Here is a 20,498-nt window from a genome sequence, read left to right on the forward strand (position 1 = left end):
TCCTAATAGCCCGTGCAAATTATGCAAACATTTGCACAGCCTGTTGGAGTGAGAGTTCCCAGGCTCTTCTCCTGTGCCCTGTGGATTTTACTGTAGCAAGTTTATGGTGACGGGTCCTGGTTTTGGGGTGTCTGAGCACGGGTAAGAAAATCCATAATCCATGGAGCATATGTGCTAATGAAAGCCTTTCTCTTCACAGGGTTTTGCTGTGGTATATTTTGTCATTATGAGATGTCGTCTACCAGTGCTTCATTTGTGCAAATTAGATTTGATGACTTGCAGTTTTTTGAGAACTGCGGTGGAGGGAGTTTCGGGAGTGTCTACCGAGCCCGATGGATTTCTCAGGACAAGGAGGTGGCTGTAAAGAAGCTGCTCAAAATAGAAAAAGAGGTAAGAGTTTGCTTTTTCATTCACTTAGCTGCAGAAACAAGGACAGAAATTCCTTCCTGGTGTCTTCTGTCTGCTATTTAATTGAAGTAAACTACCTTGGGCTTTTTATTTGTTTAATTACAAAACCCTTAAACTGAGTGATGTTACAATAAAGACATACTGAGGGGGCCGCAACCCAGGGTGTCTCTGATTTAAAACTTTATTGTTTTACTGTTTACTGTCCTGCCACACTTTTCTTGTCTAGCAGCTCCTCTCTGCCCTGGCGCTCAGGAGGAGGAGAGCCAGCTGCACCTGTGGAGCTAGTAATTTTCCCTTTGATACTTCTGGGTGTGTTGCTAGATAGGAAGAGGTAGTGTTCACTGTCTTTGCCTGCTTCTATCTTCTTCTTTTTGCATCTGGTGTCTTTTAAGTGTGGTGGTTCACATCTATATGTGCACTATAGTCTTAGCATGTATTGCTTGCTGTTGTCTCCTTCCCTGCTACAGGTTTTGATCTGGGGCTCCACTAGCTCTGGGTCAGCCATAGCCACACTTCAGCTTGGTCTCATCTAGCAGTGAGGTTTAAGTCTAACCGTTCTTCCCTTGTGGTGTCCTGTGCACCTGGAAAGATGGACAGGTCCTTGGCAATCCTGTGGGAAAAGGCAGAATTGACTTACTGCACGCTTACCAGCTAAGGTTGGTTTGAGTGTTGCTTTTATTTTTAAAAAAGATTTTTAGGCTAGCCTAAAAATCCTCTTGACCCTCAGCTACGTACAGTCTTGGCAGAGACACAGTGTACATGGTCCTCACAGCACTCGAGTTTGCCCGCTGGTCACCACTGCTGGGGTAGCTGCGAGGAGACACCAGTGTAGCGGTGAACAGTGCAGTTACTGGACTGCACTGACTATATCTAACTTGTGTACAATACTCTCAAAAGTATTTTAGGAAGGCAGTTATAAACTGGAGGACAGCAGAGCAGCGCTAGGGATAATATACATAATCAGACACCCAAGTTTATCCACTGCTGCCGTAACCAAGTTAGCATGATTATGTCATGCTTAGCGATGTGATGAGCATGTTGGATCGTGGTTAAGGAAGTTGCTGTGGAAGAATCTCATGATTTTTTACAGGATGGTTGGAGATTTATGCCTTCTGTCCAATGTCAGATTATAATGTTCTCTGTATTTCTTCTATTTGTTCATATCAAAAGATACAGAAAGACAAGTAAAATTGGTGCTATGCAGTGTCAGTAGTGCACTCTTTAGAAAATCAACTGGCTGGCGGATCTCAGTAGTGGCCAGTGAAGTATCTTTATTGAATAGGTGTGTTTCTGGTGGGATTACACAGGAGCATGTGCTAGACCTGCTGCTAGCTACTAGCATTTTTGAAAGAAAACTTAAAAACTACTACTACATCTTGTAATGGAATAAACCTTAAAATGGGAAATGGTGGAGAAAGTAGGACAGTCATATGTATTGCTTGACACAGTTGGACTATTTAACAAATTTATTTATTTTTTTTTTAACAGCTAAGTGCAGTGTTCAGCTTGTAGTAACAAGAAACACAGGTTGCACATTAGGAAAAAGAGACTGTATGCTGGAAAGAATTCAGTATAATTTAAGGGTTTATTTAGGGATTAATGAAGACTTGCAGCTCATTAACAGCTCATATCATGGTACTGTTAGGCAAATTAGGTTACTGCCCTTGCATATCTAGGTGAGGATCAAGGCATCTGTAAGAACCAGGGGTGCTTTACCTTGGCATGTGACACTGGGGAAATGGGTGTTAGGCAGTAGGTGCAGACCTGGTTCTGTTGTGTTTAAAAGAATGTAAACGAACTGGAGGGGCAGCCCAAGGGGGACTGCAAAACAGAGTGCAGTGTAGGGGGGTTGTGGGGGTTAGTGTGTTAGAATGGGGCGATGGACATCATCCATCAGGATGAGCTGACAGAAGGGGAGCAAGTGCCTTCCAGCACAACAGTGTATTTTCCTCCAGACTGGTCATTTTCTGCTTAAACTAAAAAGGTGGGTTATAGTTGGGAGCAGCTTGCTGTGGTCACCTTCTCAAGAAACTTTTCTGGGAAGGCAGCAGAGAGGCAAGTGGTGATGCCTTAAGTAAGCCTAGCAAGTTTTGCCAGAACTTGTCTGTCAAAACTGTAAAGAATTAAAAAATAAGAGCTTGTTTACAAAAATTGCATTTTCATATGGAGAAAATGCTAGGCTCGTTTAATCTGGTGCAGAAAGTTATTACAAGAACTAATGGCTGGGATCTGAAGCCAGGCAAATTAGAATGGGAAATAAAGCACAAATTATAAGGAGTGAGGATGAGTAACACTTGGAGCAGACTACAAACAGAAGGAACAGAGATGGAGAATCCTTTCCATCTCTTCATGTCTTCACATTGAGATGTTTTGGGTTTTTTCGGCAATTGTTATTGTTAAGTTGTTGAGCTCAACACAAGAGCAGCTTGCTGAAATATAGTGGCCTGTGATGTACCAGAGGCTGGTGTCTGTGGCCTAAAGGTCTCTTCTGATCCTAATGGCTTTCAGCCTTTACATATGTAGTATGTTTATCTGTAGTGATGACAATAATAAAGATCTGTGACTGAATTGTCCTGAAAGTCATGGTAAGTCAATGGCTTTTCTGATAGCAATAGAAAAATAACTTGCCGTTAACTGTATGTGTCTGTGTTTAGTAGATATTTGAATGGTTTGCATTTAGTCCAGGAAAGTAATTATTACTTTTTCTGGTTTATTTGAAAGGAAGTGTCATTTTAACTCCATGACTGGTTGTCTTGTATTTCTGTTAACTACTGCCAATAATCCATAACAACTGATTAAAAGAAAAACAGAGGAGAGTGGGGAAAAGCTTGCTCAGAGGAATTTCATGCTAGCCGAGTCCAAAGGCACGAGCCAAGTCAATAGAACTGTGGTATCATTCTGCAAATATGTTGTATCTGTGTTTCGTTTTATTAAACAAGCCAATCAAAACCAGCAAAGATCTTGAGGGTTCTTTATTAGCCAAGTGGCTAACAAGTTCTAACATGTTAAACAAAGCAATTTTTGTTCTGGTATGGAGCACCATATCATGCTGAAATATGTGCTCAGAAAAACTTATAAATGCTTGGAAGAGTGTTGTGCAGACAGACTTCTTCAAAACTCTTTAAAATTTGAGAAATGGGAAGACCTCTGCAAGGCATTAAATTTTTATAGACAGGCAGTAAAATGTGACTGTACAGGAAGAGGTGTGTGTTTATGTGAATAAAATACAGCTAGATACAGCTAAATAGATGTGCAGAGAAATAAATAGATAAATAGAGAAACAAATAAATAAATATCAGATCTGAAACTCTGGACAAGACTTCTGATTAAAAAAAGAGAAAAAAAAGAGTGTCTTGAGTGATTAAATAACAGGAAAACCAAAATTAAATTGACATTTTACTATCTAATCCAAGCCCTTCTGGCAGTTTGAGTTTTTAAGCAAGGAACAGGAGTCCCTTTGTGAATTGTTTTATTGAAAAATTAAACTACTGGTATGATGTTTATGATGCCTGTGGTGGGAGTAGAAAGGTCTCCTGTAGTAGGATGAGTGCTTTCTCCTGTTGCCCTAAGTGATAATTCCGTGCATTCATTGAAGAAAATTGCGCACCTACTACTCAGGAAGTTATTTAGTGTTTTTGCAAACAATTTACATGAATTATATAAGCCCATGATTTGGCTTCCACTGAAATGGATGGGAGAGATTGGGCCCAAAGGCCTTATTCTGCAAATTGCTAGCAGTTCTTTTGACTCCATTATCTTGAGCAGATAACTGCTGGAGTGAAATGTTACAAACGTTGTTTTATGCCTTGTCACGTTAGCTTTTCACTGAATAGCACTCACCTCCTTCAATTGTCTGTACACCTCTGAAGTTCACCCGTTATTTGTCGCTGCTTTTGAAGGCTGTGCTTTTGGTGGCTGTGTTTTGGCAGTTGGCATCTGATCTGGAGTGTGGTTCTTCACTGGAAGATTTACTATTGCCGGGATTTTACCAGAAATTTGAATTTAACTTTAATGTCACTGCCCTTTGGAGGTACTCCATGATCTATGAACAGCCCCTGTGCTATTGATGGACAGCAGTATTGCATCTGATGTCCTTGCTTCAGCTGTTATAACCGTGACACTTAGGTGCAAGATTGTTTGGTTTCATGCAGTACAGCTGTCCCTGGATTCCTTCAAAATGCTGGAGGTGATCTGTGCAAGCTGCAGGAGAGTGCTGGGGAAAAGAAACCCCAATAAAATGTAACTGTAATCTTACTGGGAAATTCTTCTGGTGAACCGACACAACTAACCTGTAGATAAAAGATGTTAAATTGAGTAGGATTAACTGTGCATGCTTTGTTCAGTCATGTCTGTGCAATGCATTTGAGTTTTATGAGGCTTATAAATAAAAACATGTTTTTACTAGTTTTGATGCTCTATTGCTGAAAGTCTGACTACTGTGGAAATTAATTTTATATTGCCGGGTTTTCTTGTATGCAATACATGTGCCGTAAGCTTTAGGCGATCTTTTAATGTTTCATAAAAGTTTTCATATGGAATATAATGTAACTTGTTCACTTGCTTGATTTTATGATCCACTTCTGAAAGGGACTGTCCAGAAAAACATGGATTGCACCCGTGCCTTCCGAAGGGGATGAGTTAAGTATAACCACATGCATGTCACTGGACTTACCTCACTCATGCTTGTAGTCCTAAAAGAGAGCATGTGGTATTTTTAATGTGTGTCATGAGAGTAAGGACTGGGAATGACTTTCAAGAGTAACAAGAGAAAAACAACAGAGTGAAATAGAGCAAATCAAACCAAACCAAACTGAAATTGATACTTAGCTCTGACAGGACTGAAAATAGTAGATGTTCTTTTTGCAGTTCATAGCTGCTATGGGTGCTTGGCTGGTATGCCAGCCTTGAATGACTCTCCACACTGGAACCTGGCTGTAATGAAGGTTAGTTTTGATGCTTTTTTATTACTTTATTAGCTCTTTCTAGGAGCTCCTACTCCCTTACCCCTCTCGTGTCTGAGTCAGCAGGTATTGAGAGTGATTCAAGGTAACATCTGCCAGGAAGTGGAGTCACTTGGTTCCAACTCAAAGAGGGGAGACAATAAACCCCATGTTTCCAACCCACGGTCCTTTGGTGCAGGTGCTGTTGCTGATGAATATTAGAGTATGTGCTATATAAAGATACTTCAGGGGTACGAGTTAAGTGTCTGAACTTTCCAGAGATATCTGTGCCTATACTGGGAAATTACAGAGTTTACAAAAAAAGAAAAACTGTATATCCCTAGAGCAAGTGATCTCATGGGAGCCCTTCCAACTCCATATTTGTTTAAAGAAATATTGCTGTATCCTGTTAACAGCCAATAGGAAATAAAATTTCATTTATTATACCAGAGGGGTGTCTTAAAATGTCTTTGTTTCTGGTTTACAGAGTGGTTATCTTGCAGGGTCTTCTGTTTCTTTTTAATATTTTGGTAAAGAAAATGGCTTAGAGCACTCCTCCTGGTGCTGACAAGGGTATTCCCAAAAGGTATCAAGAGGATACTCGGTACCCTTTCTAAACTGTGAAAGCTGTCAAAATGGGTTCAGATGCTGCTGCTGCTGCTGTGTATTTTGTATTGTGCAGAGTAAATCAGTTTTGGATAGGACTGAGTAAATCTCTGACTGCTTTTGAGTTTGCCTTACTCTTGGCTTTTATTAAAGGGATATTACTTTATGTTTTGTAAGTGAATATCATGTTTTCAGGTGTGGAGAAAGTCACTGCATTAGATTTTCTTAGTGCTTTGGGTAAGACTGTATCCTAAGTGTGGAAAAAACAGGCTTTGGTTTCATTTTGTCTGTTTTAAAAAGAAACTTTGTTCATCTGCATCTCTGCTCCCCAGAATTATTTCCAAAATGTAGCAATCCAGGCACAGAAACATATTTCTTTGTGTTTTGCTACATTTTATTGTAGCTGATTTTTTTACTTGTGTATTTAAACATTTTTATACCAAGTTTTTGATGAGTAACATCTTTCAGAATCGCTTCATGTAAATAATGAGTATTTGTAGCATGAGTTGTGTGGTTTACTGAGGGTTTTTGACCAGCTTACTTTGAGATTCTTACTTACACAGGCTTGTGTATACACATTCTTTTAAAGCAAGCCAATTTTGGCTTAATTTGATGTAGACATCAGCTTCAATGAAGCTGGCATGTCAGGACCTGGACTGGCAATCTGTGGCTTCAAAAGTTATTTTCGGTCAATTGAGACATAGCGACTGTCAGCATTGTCAAATTAGCTTGCCCTGAATGAAAAGAATTTCACAAGTGCTGGGAATCTTACTGTAGCCATATTTAAGAAGTTACCCTCTCCTTTTTTGTACTGAAATTGTAAAGGTTTAAGTGCAGATGTCCTTCTGTTGACTGGTGGGCAGCTTTGAACAGTTACTGCGTAAGCAAGCTTGATAAACAGGTAAATTAGTAAGCTAAGGTGCACCAGATTTGCTTCTTTTCTGAATTGCCCTAAACTTTGTCAACATGAAGCAAAATTACCTTGTGTGTACTGCTGGTCAAGAATACATAGGCAGTTGCCGTAGCTTGGTTGAGGTACCAGAACTTACCACCATGTACCTGATCCCCTGGGTTAGGAACATCTCTGTGAGATTTGGACACTTTTACCTCAATTACCTTCAATTTTGGTTTGTTTGGTGTTTGGTTTTATTTCCAGAAGGTGCAGCATCTGCAGGTGAACAAGTTTTTATGCCAGTTTCCTGCAAATCATGAATAAATTTTGTTTAGAATAGAGAGAAAATCTGCCTCTCTCGGTTCTTTAGAAAGCACTCTTCTTATTCTCTTTGCTATTCACAATGTGCAGCCTGTTAGGATATTGTTAAATATTCGTTAGTGTCATAATTAGTTTAATTCCATCGTATATAGTCTTAAAAATTATTCTGTCAGTCTTCTGCAAGTTTTTGTTTGACAGTGAGTTGCACAAGTGGCCAGTAAATACTTAGCTGCAATTAAGGGCATTTTTCCTTGTTTGGGTTTTTTGTTGGGTTTTTTGTTGTTTGGTTTTTTTTGGTTTTTTTTTTTTTCCTGTAGATATGTTTCTTTTCTGTTTCTTTTTGCATGGGGTCAGTTATTATTTATAATTTGGAGGAGAGGCTGTGTGGCTAATTTCTCCATGCCAGCAACCCTTGACATCAAATGGCAGCTCTTTTCTTTCCCCTCCCACGACATTCTCTGACCTCGAGCTTCTGTTGAAGTGATCAACTGCAAAATGGTATTTCTGGATGTTTAAGATGTCCTGAAGCTTTGCTGTAGTAGTCTCATGGATACAGAAGAGATCCTTTTCTCTCAAGGTGGTGTTTTTGGCTGTTGTAAGCTCAAGCAATTGAGGATTAGTTCAAGTTAGTCTTATTTCTACATTTAGTTAATGATATAGTTTTCTTAAAGCAAGATAACAGTACAAAATCACCTCGCAGGGGAGATCGAGTGCTAACTTTGCAGTATGGTAAGTGATTGTGTGTTAGAGTCTTGAGTGCTTTGAAGGACAGCTGACAATTCAAATGTCTGTGAGCCACAATGAAATCTGTTGGTGCTGCAGTCCCTGGGGGCTCTTAATTAAAGAATTTACATTCACTGCAGCATCTGAATGACAAATCATTGTTTCTGATAATACTAAAGTTGCTGTTGAGGTGTGTGAAAGTATTGTTTGACTCACACACAGTTTCTGGTTTGTTGCACACTTGTGTGATAGTTCAGACGAGTTCAGGTATCTGTGCTGGAGTTGATGTCATCTGAGTCTGGGATCAGTGGTCTCTCTTGGAAGCTGTTTCTCAGAGGTGTATTGAAAGTTGAGCATGGGGACCACAATCTGTCGTTGAGGAGCCCAAGCTACCCTCCATGTACATGGTAGCAATAGAATTTTGAACATGTTTTGTCCTCTTAAGAGGGCAGTAAAACACTCCATAGGACTAGATGTGCTGACCTTTACTTGCTTTTTTACTTCCTTCCTTTACTTTCCTTTTTGATGGGCTGTGCATGAGTTATATAATGGTCTGGGACACAATATTTCATTGAAAACAAAGTGGAAGAAGAAATAAATAGTAAAAATACATATATACCCTAACTTTAAGGGAAGCATCAAAATAAATCTTTTTAATTGCAATCATGCAACTAAGACTGTAAAAATAATTTCACATTTACCTATTGCCACTTACTAAGGTGCTGATAGAGAAAGTTTCCTTTTTAAGAGGACAATGTAAACAGTCACAGGGAGACATTCAGACCTGTTTATGTTAGCTGGAGGCTGCAGAGGAGCCCAGAGTGCAGCTTCAGCCTTAACTCTTTCTCTCATGCTTAGTTAATTCTGCTAACATGCTGGGGAGAGGAGGCCAATAAAGGCTTTCCTGATCCAGGTGCCTCCAAATTGTCCTGTTTGTCTTTTTAAATGTGTTTCATCTGCTCAGCTACTGGGAAAGAATCCTATTCACAAACGCATGTTCGTTTATTAGATTAATGTTTAGCAAATCTACATTCTGTATGATTTCTATTTGAGAAAGGCATCTTCACAGGGAAACTGGGTGACTGGAGTAACGGTGACAGTTTCTGTGCCTTCTCAGTCCCCTCTGCAGTGTGGCTGTGTGATGCCTGGGAGCAGGGCAGCCTCTAGCTCACAGGAGGGGCTCCTCCGTTACCTTGCCTCCTCAGTGAAGTAGTGCCTGGCCCATGGATGTTGCTGAAAGGGGACACTGCCACATGTCTTCCGTTTCTCTTCTTCTGCCTCTGATTGCTCATTTATTTTACTCCAAGACTTACAAAAATTGAGGTTTCTTATGGCTAAATATTGAAAGCAAGGGAAAGGAAAAATCATGTAATGATACACCTGGCCAAATAGCTCTGGGGTTTGTATATTGGGCACACGGTGAGTTTCCACTAGCTGCTTAAAAACGAAGCATGGTGTGTAAAAACCTTTGAGCTACTGCGGGAGAAGCAAGGAAGCCATCAGTAGGCACAGGAAGACAACATGTCATTTGTTTGTATGAAGTTCACCTTTGGAAGATGGAAAACCCAAAAGGCAGGCATGCAGCTTGGGCGGGTGTCAGCTTCCCAATGAAAGCTGAGGCTCTCTACAGATTTTTACCTGACAAAGGCAGACGAGGAGAGGTGAGTAGGCTGTTGTTCTGGAAACTTGCTAAAATAATCTAGTTGCTTCACCCTTGAGTGAGTGACATTTTCCAAGAGAGTATCTTTTCCTCTTCCTTGGAAGAATCACAGAGCAGAGAAAATGTAGTGTGTGCCTGTGTGCAGTTAAGGGCGGGGGAAAGCATGGTAATCACTCTTCATCATGTAATAACCTTAATTTTTGTAATGTCAGATGCATTTGAGGCCATCATATCAAAGATGATGCCTTAGAAGTAGTGATTGGTGGTTTTCCTTTTTGGTGAACTGGGTACTTTTTAATCTTGTAAACGAAGGAAAAGGCGTTTTACTTCGACCTCTTTGCGATGGGTCTGTGTATGCTTAGGTACTGTGTGTCATGTGTGTACGCAGCAACAGAGCAATAAAATTTTGAGCTGTTGAATTGCTCTTTCTTTTGGATGTTGCCTTGCCAGTACTCCCTGTAAGAGACTGCAAGGGTCCGAAAGGCAAGTACAGGATCCAGAACCCCGCTCATTAGGAGCACATGTTTTGGAGTTCTGCTCTTAATGTTTGCCTTTTTGGTTGTTTATGCATTTGTACCAATGTCTTTATTGTAAAACCTTGTCAGTAAGCCTGTATCTCATCTGTCCTCTGCAGAAGTTGGCAGTAATGTGGTTTCTGGCACTGTGTCCCAAGTGGTTTACTCTGTTCCCATTGCAAACCGCTTCCCTGTTAGTCCTACAATTCTGGAAGGAGTCCTGTGATTTTTCGCTGGCTGGGAATAAAGCTCCATTTTCCTGGGGTAAACAAGCATACTGTTGTTACTTCATAAATTTGAAATCTGTAGTATGAAACCTCCTGCCTTTTCATTACTGTGTTTCTGTGCTATACGGTGTGAAAGAAGCGATTCCCTGCCTGTTGCGGCTGTGGCTGAGATGAACGGCACTAATGGGGTGCCTGGCTCAAGAAATTCAGGGCAAGTGACACTTGATGCTGTAACGACACTGGCATCGGCTGTTAGCTCTAGTGACATGGTTGTTGCCTTGAAACTGTGACCTGAGTTCCCTTTTTGGGAAAGAAAAAACCCACAGACCCATTTCAAAGACCAGGGCAGCTGCTTTGTTTGTCTTTTAAAATCTGTATTTCTGCCTTTTTGCTTGGTCAGTGTTTAGAACCATTAAAAAAGTAAACGTGATATGGGGACTGAGATCCTGCAGCTTGAGCTCCTTTATAATTACATATTCAGCCACAACCATACAAAGGAAAATGAGAGTCCCCTTTCCTTTATGTACCGTATTTCAGTTTTCCCCTAGGTTTAAATTGGCATTTTGGACTATGTTCGCTGGAGAGCCACTGAAGAGCTTATCAGAAAAGGAAGGAAACAGAGGGAGGGAAAGAAAGATAGATTTCCAAATGACAACCTTTTGAATAGGACAAGTTCAATCCCTAAAACAAAAAGTGGAATCTTTTTTTTTTCTAAATAATGTGCTCTACAGTCTCACCTCTCATCTTGAGAAACATGAAAGAGCAAGTAAAAGAGATGACCCAAATCACAGAGTTCCTTTGAAAGAAGAAATTCAGCTGTTTTGAACACTTACAATCAAAGGAAGTGGTTTCCCTAATTACATGAACTATGTGAAAGCTCTCAGAATAGCTCTTCCACCCCAGGATTCCTTGCACTTTAGAAGTTTGCATAAAAGCTCACATGGAGAATCAGATGCAAAGTGTTTGATTCAAATTTTATTAGGCAGTAGTGAGCGTACATTCGTATCTCTGGGTTTGACAGGTGGTTGGGTTTGGACCACAATCCTGGGTTTGATGGATTTCAGTCCTATACTTTAAAATCTTTCATTCTTCAGGTTCTCTGGTGAGACACCCCTTTAAAGAGAAAAGTGGAAAAGAAAAAATGGAGAAGGGGTAGAAAGGTCCTTTGTGAGCTTTCAATTGAGGCTTCTTCATTGTGATTAGGCTGTTCGGTGTTTTGAAAATCCATCTCTGTACACAGCTTTTAAGAGTGAGGAATTTTACTTCCTCGCATTTTAAAGAAGCTGTATATGTTAAAATACATATTTGAAAGAATTGAGATCTGAATTCTACAACCTCAGTATTATTTGAGTGTCACTGTTTACTTCAACCCATCAAAATTCTGAATTTGGTAGAGACTTTTAGCAGAACAGCAGTATTTTCAGAAGGCTGTTAAACCTTGCGCTTTCTTTTTTTTACATACACAATAATAAAGGTATGGTAGTCTAAACCAAACAGTGAGAACATATGAAAAGATGCAGGGCATTTCTAAAGGCTTAAGATCTCTGTTCCTCAGGAATTTCTTTTCCAAAAGAGTTTTGCTTTATTTGGTGGTTTGGGAGTAATAGGAGCAAGCAATGGAGAAATTTAAATATAGGCACCTAAAATTAGATGCATCACTGACCCAATCAAAGTCCTCAGTTTTGTCCAAATTTTGGCAAAGTAAGAGTGTAATTTTATTTTTGCTCTGTAGGAAATGTCTTCATTTCTCAAACAGTTTATTAGCTAAAAATGTTGTTAGATTTTTAGCAAGAGTTGTGAGCATTCATCAGAAAATTGTCTGTCCTGAAAGTGCTGGATTGAGGTATCTAGTCTTTACCTAGCTAAAACTAAAAGTGATTCTTCCTTTGAACTAACAAGGTGCTGTCCTTGAGGATACAATATAGAATAATTAATGGTTGAAATACTAATAAGTAATATTTGCAAGGTTTGCATGAATATGCAAGACCATTGCAGCAGTAATCCCCAAATGGTTTTACATGCTCCACTCAGAGCCAACTACAGTGATTATATCCAGATTTGCTAAAGACGGAGATAATTGATGAAATTGGCCTTGAGAAGAAATCTCAAAGCCCTCCAAACTGCAACAATTCAAACTCAAGAAGGAAAAAAGGCTGAAGGGTAATGACTGCATTACAGATATATAGGATCAGCCAAACCCTCTTTATAGTAACACTGTATACTAATAACAAGATACCGCTAACTCTACTTTTCCTTCCAGGCGGAAGGATTGACTTTCCCTGGAATCAGGGAATTGTCTCCTAGGAGTGAACAACCTCAGCCAGCCCAGTGGTGTTGCAGGTAAAATGCACAGCACAGCAGCAGCAAACATGGAAAGGGAGGGGAAATGTCATGTAGCCATATAGCACTCAGATGGAGTAGAAGAGAGTTCTGGCTGTGCCGTCTAGAGAGATGTGTCTCATTGCTAAAGGATGATTTTGCTTGGACAAAGAAGAGTGTTTAAAGTCATCCCAACCTTGCTTGGCCTGAAAGTGGCATGGAAAATGGCATTTGCTCATGTCTGATCCTTGAGTTGATTTCTCCTTGTATGTAGATTATAATAGTGCTCAGACAAGTTTTTGCATACTTCTGGCACTGGAAAATAGAAAAATCTGATATATGGGATGCTCTTACTCTTCCACGCTGAAGATGTTGCAGGTTTGAATGTGCTCTGTGCCACTGAAACAGCACAATTCATGGTGGTGAACTTTGCCAGTCTAATCAATGTCGTACTTAAGAGTATAAATCAAACAGTAATTGTGCAAGGACTTCGGGCATGGCTAGAATAGGGAGAGATGAAAATTCTTTCTGCTGCACTCATATTCAGACTGGATCATCAGCTGCAGCATGATGCCTCCTTTTCGGCTTTTCAGGTACAGCCTGTGGAAGAGAGGTTTCGTTGGTATACTGCACAACATGTCCCCAGTCCTGAAGTGCCTTTGGGCTCATGTAATACAGTGTTCCCACTTCCTCTTTGCTGTTTCATTTATTGCAGGTCCTCGGGAAGCACTGTGCAGGGTGATAGAGGAAGTAGTGCAAGTCAGTTGTTTTGTAATCGCAAAATAGATGATCTCCATTTTATAACTGGCCTTTCAAATGATCTTAATTCGCCATTGGGGTACATGTGTGATGTTCCTCGTGTTTATTTCTGATGTATCTGGAGTTTTCCTAATAAAATGATGAAAGAAAATTCAAGTTAAGTCAGAAGTTGCAGATTACTGGTGTGGAAGTAGAAACTCACAAATGGAGAAATGCCAAAGCTGGATGTGGTTGCAAGATGTTTGTTCCCTTTACATGTTTACCCTAAAATATACTGTGGTTATGTAGTGGAGTATTATTGCAGTCCTGTTACTCTTGCTTTCAGCTGTCTTCTATTTACCACTTTTACTGCATTCTTCTAGATTTGCTTTTCGTCTCGTATGTGTGAGTTAGAGCAGTTCTCAGAAACATGTCAGGGAATGAGAATTTATGGCGTGTGTGATGCTGTGTTTATTCCACATTTCCAACCCTCCTTAGAGGAAATGCTCCTGGCTTGCATGTGCTTTGTTCCACCAAACCATCGCAAGGTAGTTGGAGCAGATCTCAGGCTTTGCGTTCTCAGTTTGGCTCATTATTCAGTTTTGCTCTGCTGCTGGGTTTGAACCACAGAGCCAAGGCTGCAGCACAGACATGGGTAGAAGTTGTGGTACCTCTGGTAATTCTGTCAGAACTTTGGGGCAGGAACCAGCTGAGGATATTACTGTTTCATTGGAGAAGACCGATGAGAAAGTCAGGCTTTTGGCATAGTTTGGTATCCTCTGTTGGTACAAAAGCTGTACAAGTTTTCTGCTCCTTGTAAGTCTGCTGTTCATGAAACTCAAAACCACTGCCTTCATAGGATACCAGGCCACTACCTAATTGTTCTCTATCACTCTTCTGGATAGGTTCTTCTAGTTTCCACTTCCTACAGAATTCAGAGATACTGGTATTTAAGGTATTGCCTTTTTAAACAATTTATTTTGAGGCTGACTGCTTGTATTCTCATACAGATATGTCAACATAATTTTAAAATAAAAAGGTTTTATTTTCTGAAAGCAAATTTTTTAACAGCAAGGATTAGAAATTAAATAGTTGTTATGGACATATCTATGTAAGCAGATAACTATAACGAAGTCTAGGTAAGATAAGGAGTTCTGTGTACCAGGAATTCATCAAAGAGAAGTAGGAGAAAAGCTGAAGTTAGAAAGTTGAAAATATGTATTAAAGTAATACTAATAAATGTAGCTTTATGACACTAAAAGCAGTTTTTAAATATTGCTAGTTTTCCTCTATGGTTTTTATCTTAGATATTATTTTATTTGAAATTTTTTGGTCCTAATGAAAAAAGATGGAGCTACCATGAAGGTAGCCTGAAAAATCCAAAGAAAAAATAAGCAGTGGGCCTACTTTATATACAGATAAAAGTTTAAATTTCAGTTTTATCTAGTTTCATTTTTTGACCATCGCTACCCAGTAAGGGTAGCGGTTCTAAGTAAAATACGATTTTCAATCTTAGACAGAGTAGCTTTTCTGGAAAGCAAGTAAGGAATTTATGTTCTGAAACTTTAATTTTGTTGGGAATAGAGGCTAATCCATAGTAGTCTAGGTGGTAGTGTGGATGTAGCCAGGGAGCTGCTGTGAAGTCTGTTGTTCTGCCTGTTGCTTGATGACATGCAATACTTAGTTGGAGAAGGTACAACTCAGATTTTGGTGGAGTTGGAAGTCCTGTGTTTCCAGAGGCCGTTCTTGCAAATCTCAGCAAAGTGAAAAGGAGACATGGCTGTAACCTGAGGAAGGATGCTTACTGCTTAAGTCATGCTAAGGAGAAAGACTTGCTAAGTCACAGAGACAGCTTGATTTTCTGGATTCAGGAAGGAAGGTGATCTGTCACTAACACATGGTAAACCCCAAATGGGAAGCAGATTCATGGTGAAGACTTCACCATGATTCATGGTGGATTCTTTGGACAGTTGCACATAAGACCATGTGTGTCATTCAGATAATGCATTCAGATAATGCACAGCATTAGAGATTAAGGTTATAGTGGTAACTCATTTTCTTTAAAACTCCAGATTTTGTGAGCGAACACATCTTGTGTGTGAGGGAGCTAACACTTCTTGTGGTGTGCTGCTTTCATGAGGGTGGGTTAGCTTGTCTGGTTGAGGAACGTTTTCTGGAATTATAAAAATCACTGGGATTCCAGTAAGAGGGATCCCCGTCAAGTGCTGTCATTATCATTAGCTGCAGTAGGTTGGGTTTATCTACTCTAAGACAGGCTTAAAGTGAATGAAGATGACAGTTTTTTTTCCTTGGTTAAATTACAGTTTTCATGATGACCTGTGAGAAAATGATTTAGTGGAAAGCTGCTTTAGAGGACTGGATCAGCATCCATGAGTTTAGCTGCTGCTGTCTCTGCAGGAGGCTCCTTGGGAGGGGATTGGTTTTGCCCATCCGTTGTATCAGAATCTCTTTCCAACAAGGTGCTTGTAAGACTTACAGTGACTTTGATCTTGGAAATAATTTCCTTGGGTATTTTTGCATTTGTTGGGTCTGGAAAGACGGAGATGTTGCATATTATCCATGATACCTGCTCACCTGAGGAGTGAGTAGGGAGTCAGAAAGTTTCACGTTTTGTTATTCCCCTGTCTTTTAGATATGTTGTGGGTTTTGTTGCTGTACTCTATAGTCAAACCAGGTTTGTGTTCAAAATGATTGTGAGTAAATGAGAATATGTCCCAACATTGAGAAGAGAAATTATGATTGCTGGAAATAAAGTGCTCAGGTATTTCAAGCCTGCTGTTTAGTCCACTCATCTGTTGTTTCTGTTCAATTGCTGGTATTGCTTTGCAGCTGGAGGCAGCTTCTTACCTCTAAATCTGACTGAATGAAATATTTATAGTATTGCAGGATATTGCTTATTTCTAAACTCTTACACCATTACAAATATATAGTTTCTGTGTATTTTGAAGGGTTTTACTAACTGTGAATAACACTAGTGAAATCCAAACTACTCTTTTTGCTCTTGGCAGATCTCCCTTTATCAGGTACCTTAATATTAAATGCTTATGCAGTCTCAAGCTGAATGCTGCAAAATGTAATGCTCCTGTGGGATATGTTTGGATACTGTAGAATTCTAGTTGAAAACTGTGTTAAATGAGTTATTTGTCCGTGATCTTTGTGCCTTTTGTTTAGTTGGGTGGTTTTTATTTTTTGTTTTTGTTTTTTTTTGGGGGGTGGGTGGTAAATGGCAGTGTAGTTGTAACTCAAAATGTTGTTTTCAAGCTTATTAAACCTTCTGTAAGGATTTTCTGCAGAAAGTACCCTTGCTTGATTTTATCCCAAATGTCACAGCTTCTGTTAACAGCCTCTTCTCTCACCAAGAGCAAGTTTTTAGCCCCCTTCACGAGGAAGACCAGTATCATGATCCTGCAATTGCTCGAGTGCTACTGGGTGGGCTCTGTGTGGCTATGGTATTGGGCTGGTGTATGTCAGTGCAGGATTGAGTCAGTTTGCTTCATCTAACTCCCTCTTACTGTGTAAGGCAGAGGGTCTGCTGCCACATCACAAGGACAAATCTGCCTGTGATTTTTGGAGGGATCAGCTTGCTTTCCATGAGCTGGCAAGCCTTTACTGTGTCTTGATGGGCGTGTTCCAAATTTACTAGATAGTACTTCTAATCCCATAGCCTTCAAATTATCCTTAAAACAGCCAAGATATGTGCAAAGGTTGCTATAAAAGGTTATAGTAGAGTATAAAACTCAGTATTCTTTTCAAAGGGTCAATATCCAATACATTTGATTACATGGCCTATGGTGTTCCTTACCTCCAAAAATGCTCATACATATTTGCTACTGGATGATGCAAATGAAATATTTTGAAGCAAATTACATATGATGGGGTGAACCTGTAACAGCACATAATAAAATTATGCCCATATTCCTTCAGTGCAGTATGTTATGACAGTTTAACAGAATTGAGGTATCTTGGTAATGTGCTTTTTCTTTCTTCCTTCATGATTGCAACCTAGAAGTCAATACTGGGTATTTAAAGTATATGTTTCTACCACAGTATTTCCAAAAATGAGAATTGTGTGGTGATTTAAAACAGATTTAAAATAATAAGATGATAATGTAGCAGTGAGAATTTATTGGTTTCCCTTTTATTTCCACTTTTAATTTCTGGGACTTGCAACACTGTAGGACATAATTTTGGATGCAAAGTTGAGGCTTTGAAACATTTGCTTAATCAAATGCTTTTAAGTCCGTCTTGTACATCACTGTAGATGTATTTATGAGAATTTAATTCTGTCATTTACAGAAGTGCTGGTGGCATCAATCTGAGAATGTAATTTAACTCTACTGTGTGGTTTAGGAAACGGTATCCCTGTAACACTGAACGTACATGGCTGTCTTCTGAGACATAACAAATGCTGGCAGAATTTTAACTTGTTAACGGGCTATAGAAAGTAGCTTTTATTTGGGATAAGTTATCCTCTAAATAAGTACTAAAAAAGAACCCCATCTTCACACAGCTTTAAGTGATATTCAGCCATAGTTTCAAGAACTATGATTGCCTTCTAAAAGAGGTGGTAACTCTTTGTGCTGGGAGGGTGCCCACAGCACTCATCAAAGCATGTGATAACTGCTTATTTGCAGCTAAAAGATCTCACTGAGGTTTCTTCGGCTTTGCTGTGTTCATGTGGTTTTCCTCTTGCGTTGTCAATATCAAAGACAGTTTAATAGGTTTAACAAACATTACCTGAACTGGATAATGAGTGTGCTTTGCTTATTGTTAGCTTTCTTCTTAGGGACTCTAGAGCGCAAAACCTTTCTAAGTTTTTGGGGGGGTTTTTTGGTTTTTTTTTGTTTTTTTTTCTTTCAAGACTTTGAGGACAGCCAAAACAATAGGCAAAGACCTAAATTTTTATTTTTTATCTGCTTGATTTTTGGTGTTCAAAAGTGTAATAATTGCGTAACATCCCTGCTGTATGATTCTTACTAGTGGGTTTATTTTTCTAGAGTTCTTTAAGTATCCCTTATTGCATATCTAGAGGATCATTTGTTAGCAATGATAGAATGGTAGTTGTCTAAGACTGTGGCATGATAATAACCTTGAAAGAGCTAAATTACATAAATTGTTTCTGTATCCTGCTCATTAAGAATTGTATTCAATTTAACTTTCGAAAGAACAGAAACAATGAAGTAATAAAAATTATCTGCTTCTATCAAAACCTTAACATGATTTAAAAAGAATCATCTTGTGGATTCATAATATTTACATTACAGCATGTAAAACATAAATATCTTGTGGAAAAGTATGCTTTTTTTTCTGTAATGCTTAATGATTTGTCAACATTACATCAAAAAAAATCATAAGCCTGTAGGATTCTAATATGAATGCTTTTCCTAGTGTGTTGTAGCTGAACTGTAGCTTTAAATGCTGATTGTCTTAGTGTTGCATCTGTAAAATGACAGTTTGGGCTCATCTACGTAAAGAAACTAGCGTATCATAAGAAACATCATCCCTTGTTAGACATCAGTGAATTCACAGGAGAACATTCCTGAGACACTGAAAATGGGTACAGACTGAATATATTTTTGAGCAGGGATCTGGAAATAAAGATTTGGAACTGTTTTCTGTTAGCATTCTATGTCTTTCTTCTTTTTTTCTTTTTTTTTTTTTATTTTATGTGATTGTCATTAATAGAACAATTTTAATAAAACCAACTGGCCTTTTCCAGCTGCCCTTTTATTAGGCTGTAAACCCCCCTGAGAGTAGCTAAGCTGCAACCCTCCCAAGAACATGACAAAGGTCAAAGCCTTTAAAATGCTACAAGACTTAGGAAAAAATATGTTTTCAAAGCTGCCTTAAGTGTGTCTAAATATCTCCTTAATAAACATGGCAAACTTTTATTTGGAAAAGTAAATAACCGAACTATTGCACAATGTAATAATAAATATTATAAGGTAGTTAAGGAAGCTGTGTTAATCAGATTCCTTAAGTAGCTAACCATGTCTAACCCTGTAATTTTGCATGGAGTGAAGGTGCCTCTTGCTCTGCAATTAACTGGTTTATTAACAGGAGAGTCGATTGGCTGCAGCTATTTCCCGTGTTAATCCTAAACCAGCATGCTCAGACCAGGGTGGAAGAATGGCAGTACTTTGTCCGTTCCAGCCAGCTGCTCCAAAGGCACCTGAACGAAATAGTGGTTCACTTGCTGTGGGCCCGGTTTTCTGGATGCAAGCAAAAAAGTCTTTTTGATACTGAAAAACTCTGTGGACAGATGTTATTTTGCAGATCCAGCTGTGCTACTGGAATAGTCTGCTAGCCCAAACTCTTGATCGCTTCTCTTGACTACAAGTGTGAGTGTAACAACTTTCTAATACACTTCCTAGGAGGACCACAGTAACTAAAATATGCTGAGTTGTTCGGTCTTTGCTAACTTTAGCTGCCTTGGGATAGGGAGCTCTAAAAAGAGCAGCTGTGCCTGGTACGAGTAGCTGACGGGGGACAACACAGCTGTACGCAAAGTGCCTCCATCCACATCCTTACTGCCTTTGCGGCTGCAATTATAGATGTGACGATATGGCCTTGTCCGTGTTCCCAAGTAATGCCAGCTCAGCATCAGGTGGCTGTTGCCCACATCTGCAGACACTGCTGACCTTGAAGATTTCATCAGAGCTAAGCTGTGTCTGCTGCTCTTGCTGCGCTGACACTGGACAGAGCAAAAGCAAGGCAGGACCTGTGTCATCCCAGTGAGATGAGGCTTGTGCTGCTGCTCATAACAAGACCACGCTGCAGGGTGATGTCAGTCATAGATGATGTAGTTGACGTTTTCACATTTGTCAATAAGCAGAGATGAAACGTAAATTACCTGTTAAGCACTGTGATCCGTGCCATGGCTTATAGTTTGTACACTGAGGATTACATGAGTTCCTAAGTCTTGTACTTTAGTTGTCTTATGAATTGAGTTTGATTTACAGTAAGGCCGTGGGAGCCAGTGAAAATTAAACTAAAATGTTTTCAGTGTGATTTGCTCTGACCTTGGGTTTTGTGACAGTTGTTGGATTATGTAAATAGTCAGGTTTCTTCAGACTTCTGAATCCCTTTGCCTTCAAGAAATGGCATCTAGTCTGTAATTCCCTTCAG

The 20,498-nt window shown here is 39.4% G+C and overlaps 1 protein-coding gene across 1 annotated transcript in view; it reads left to right on the forward strand.

Moving 5' to 3' along the window:
• Positions 1-205: 205 nt before the first annotated feature.
• LOC104402656 (mitogen-activated protein kinase kinase kinase MLT) overlaps positions 206-20,498 on the forward strand; it is a 45,494-nt gene continuing 25,201 nt past the window's right edge. Inside the window, exon 1 of the mRNA XM_010010590.1 lies at positions 206-390. Within this exon, the coding sequence (XP_010008892.1) occupies positions 232-390 (159 nt within the window). The 5' untranslated portion in view covers positions 206-231. The remainder of the gene's footprint in view (positions 391-20,498) is intronic.

This window comes from Nestor notabilis, unplaced genomic scaffold (assembly GCF_000696875.1).
Source record: "Nestor notabilis isolate BGI_N333 unplaced genomic scaffold, ASM69687v1 scaffold33342, whole genome shotgun sequence".
In the NCBI taxonomy this organism is placed as follows: Eukaryota; Metazoa; Chordata; class Aves; order Psittaciformes; family Psittacidae; genus Nestor; species Nestor notabilis.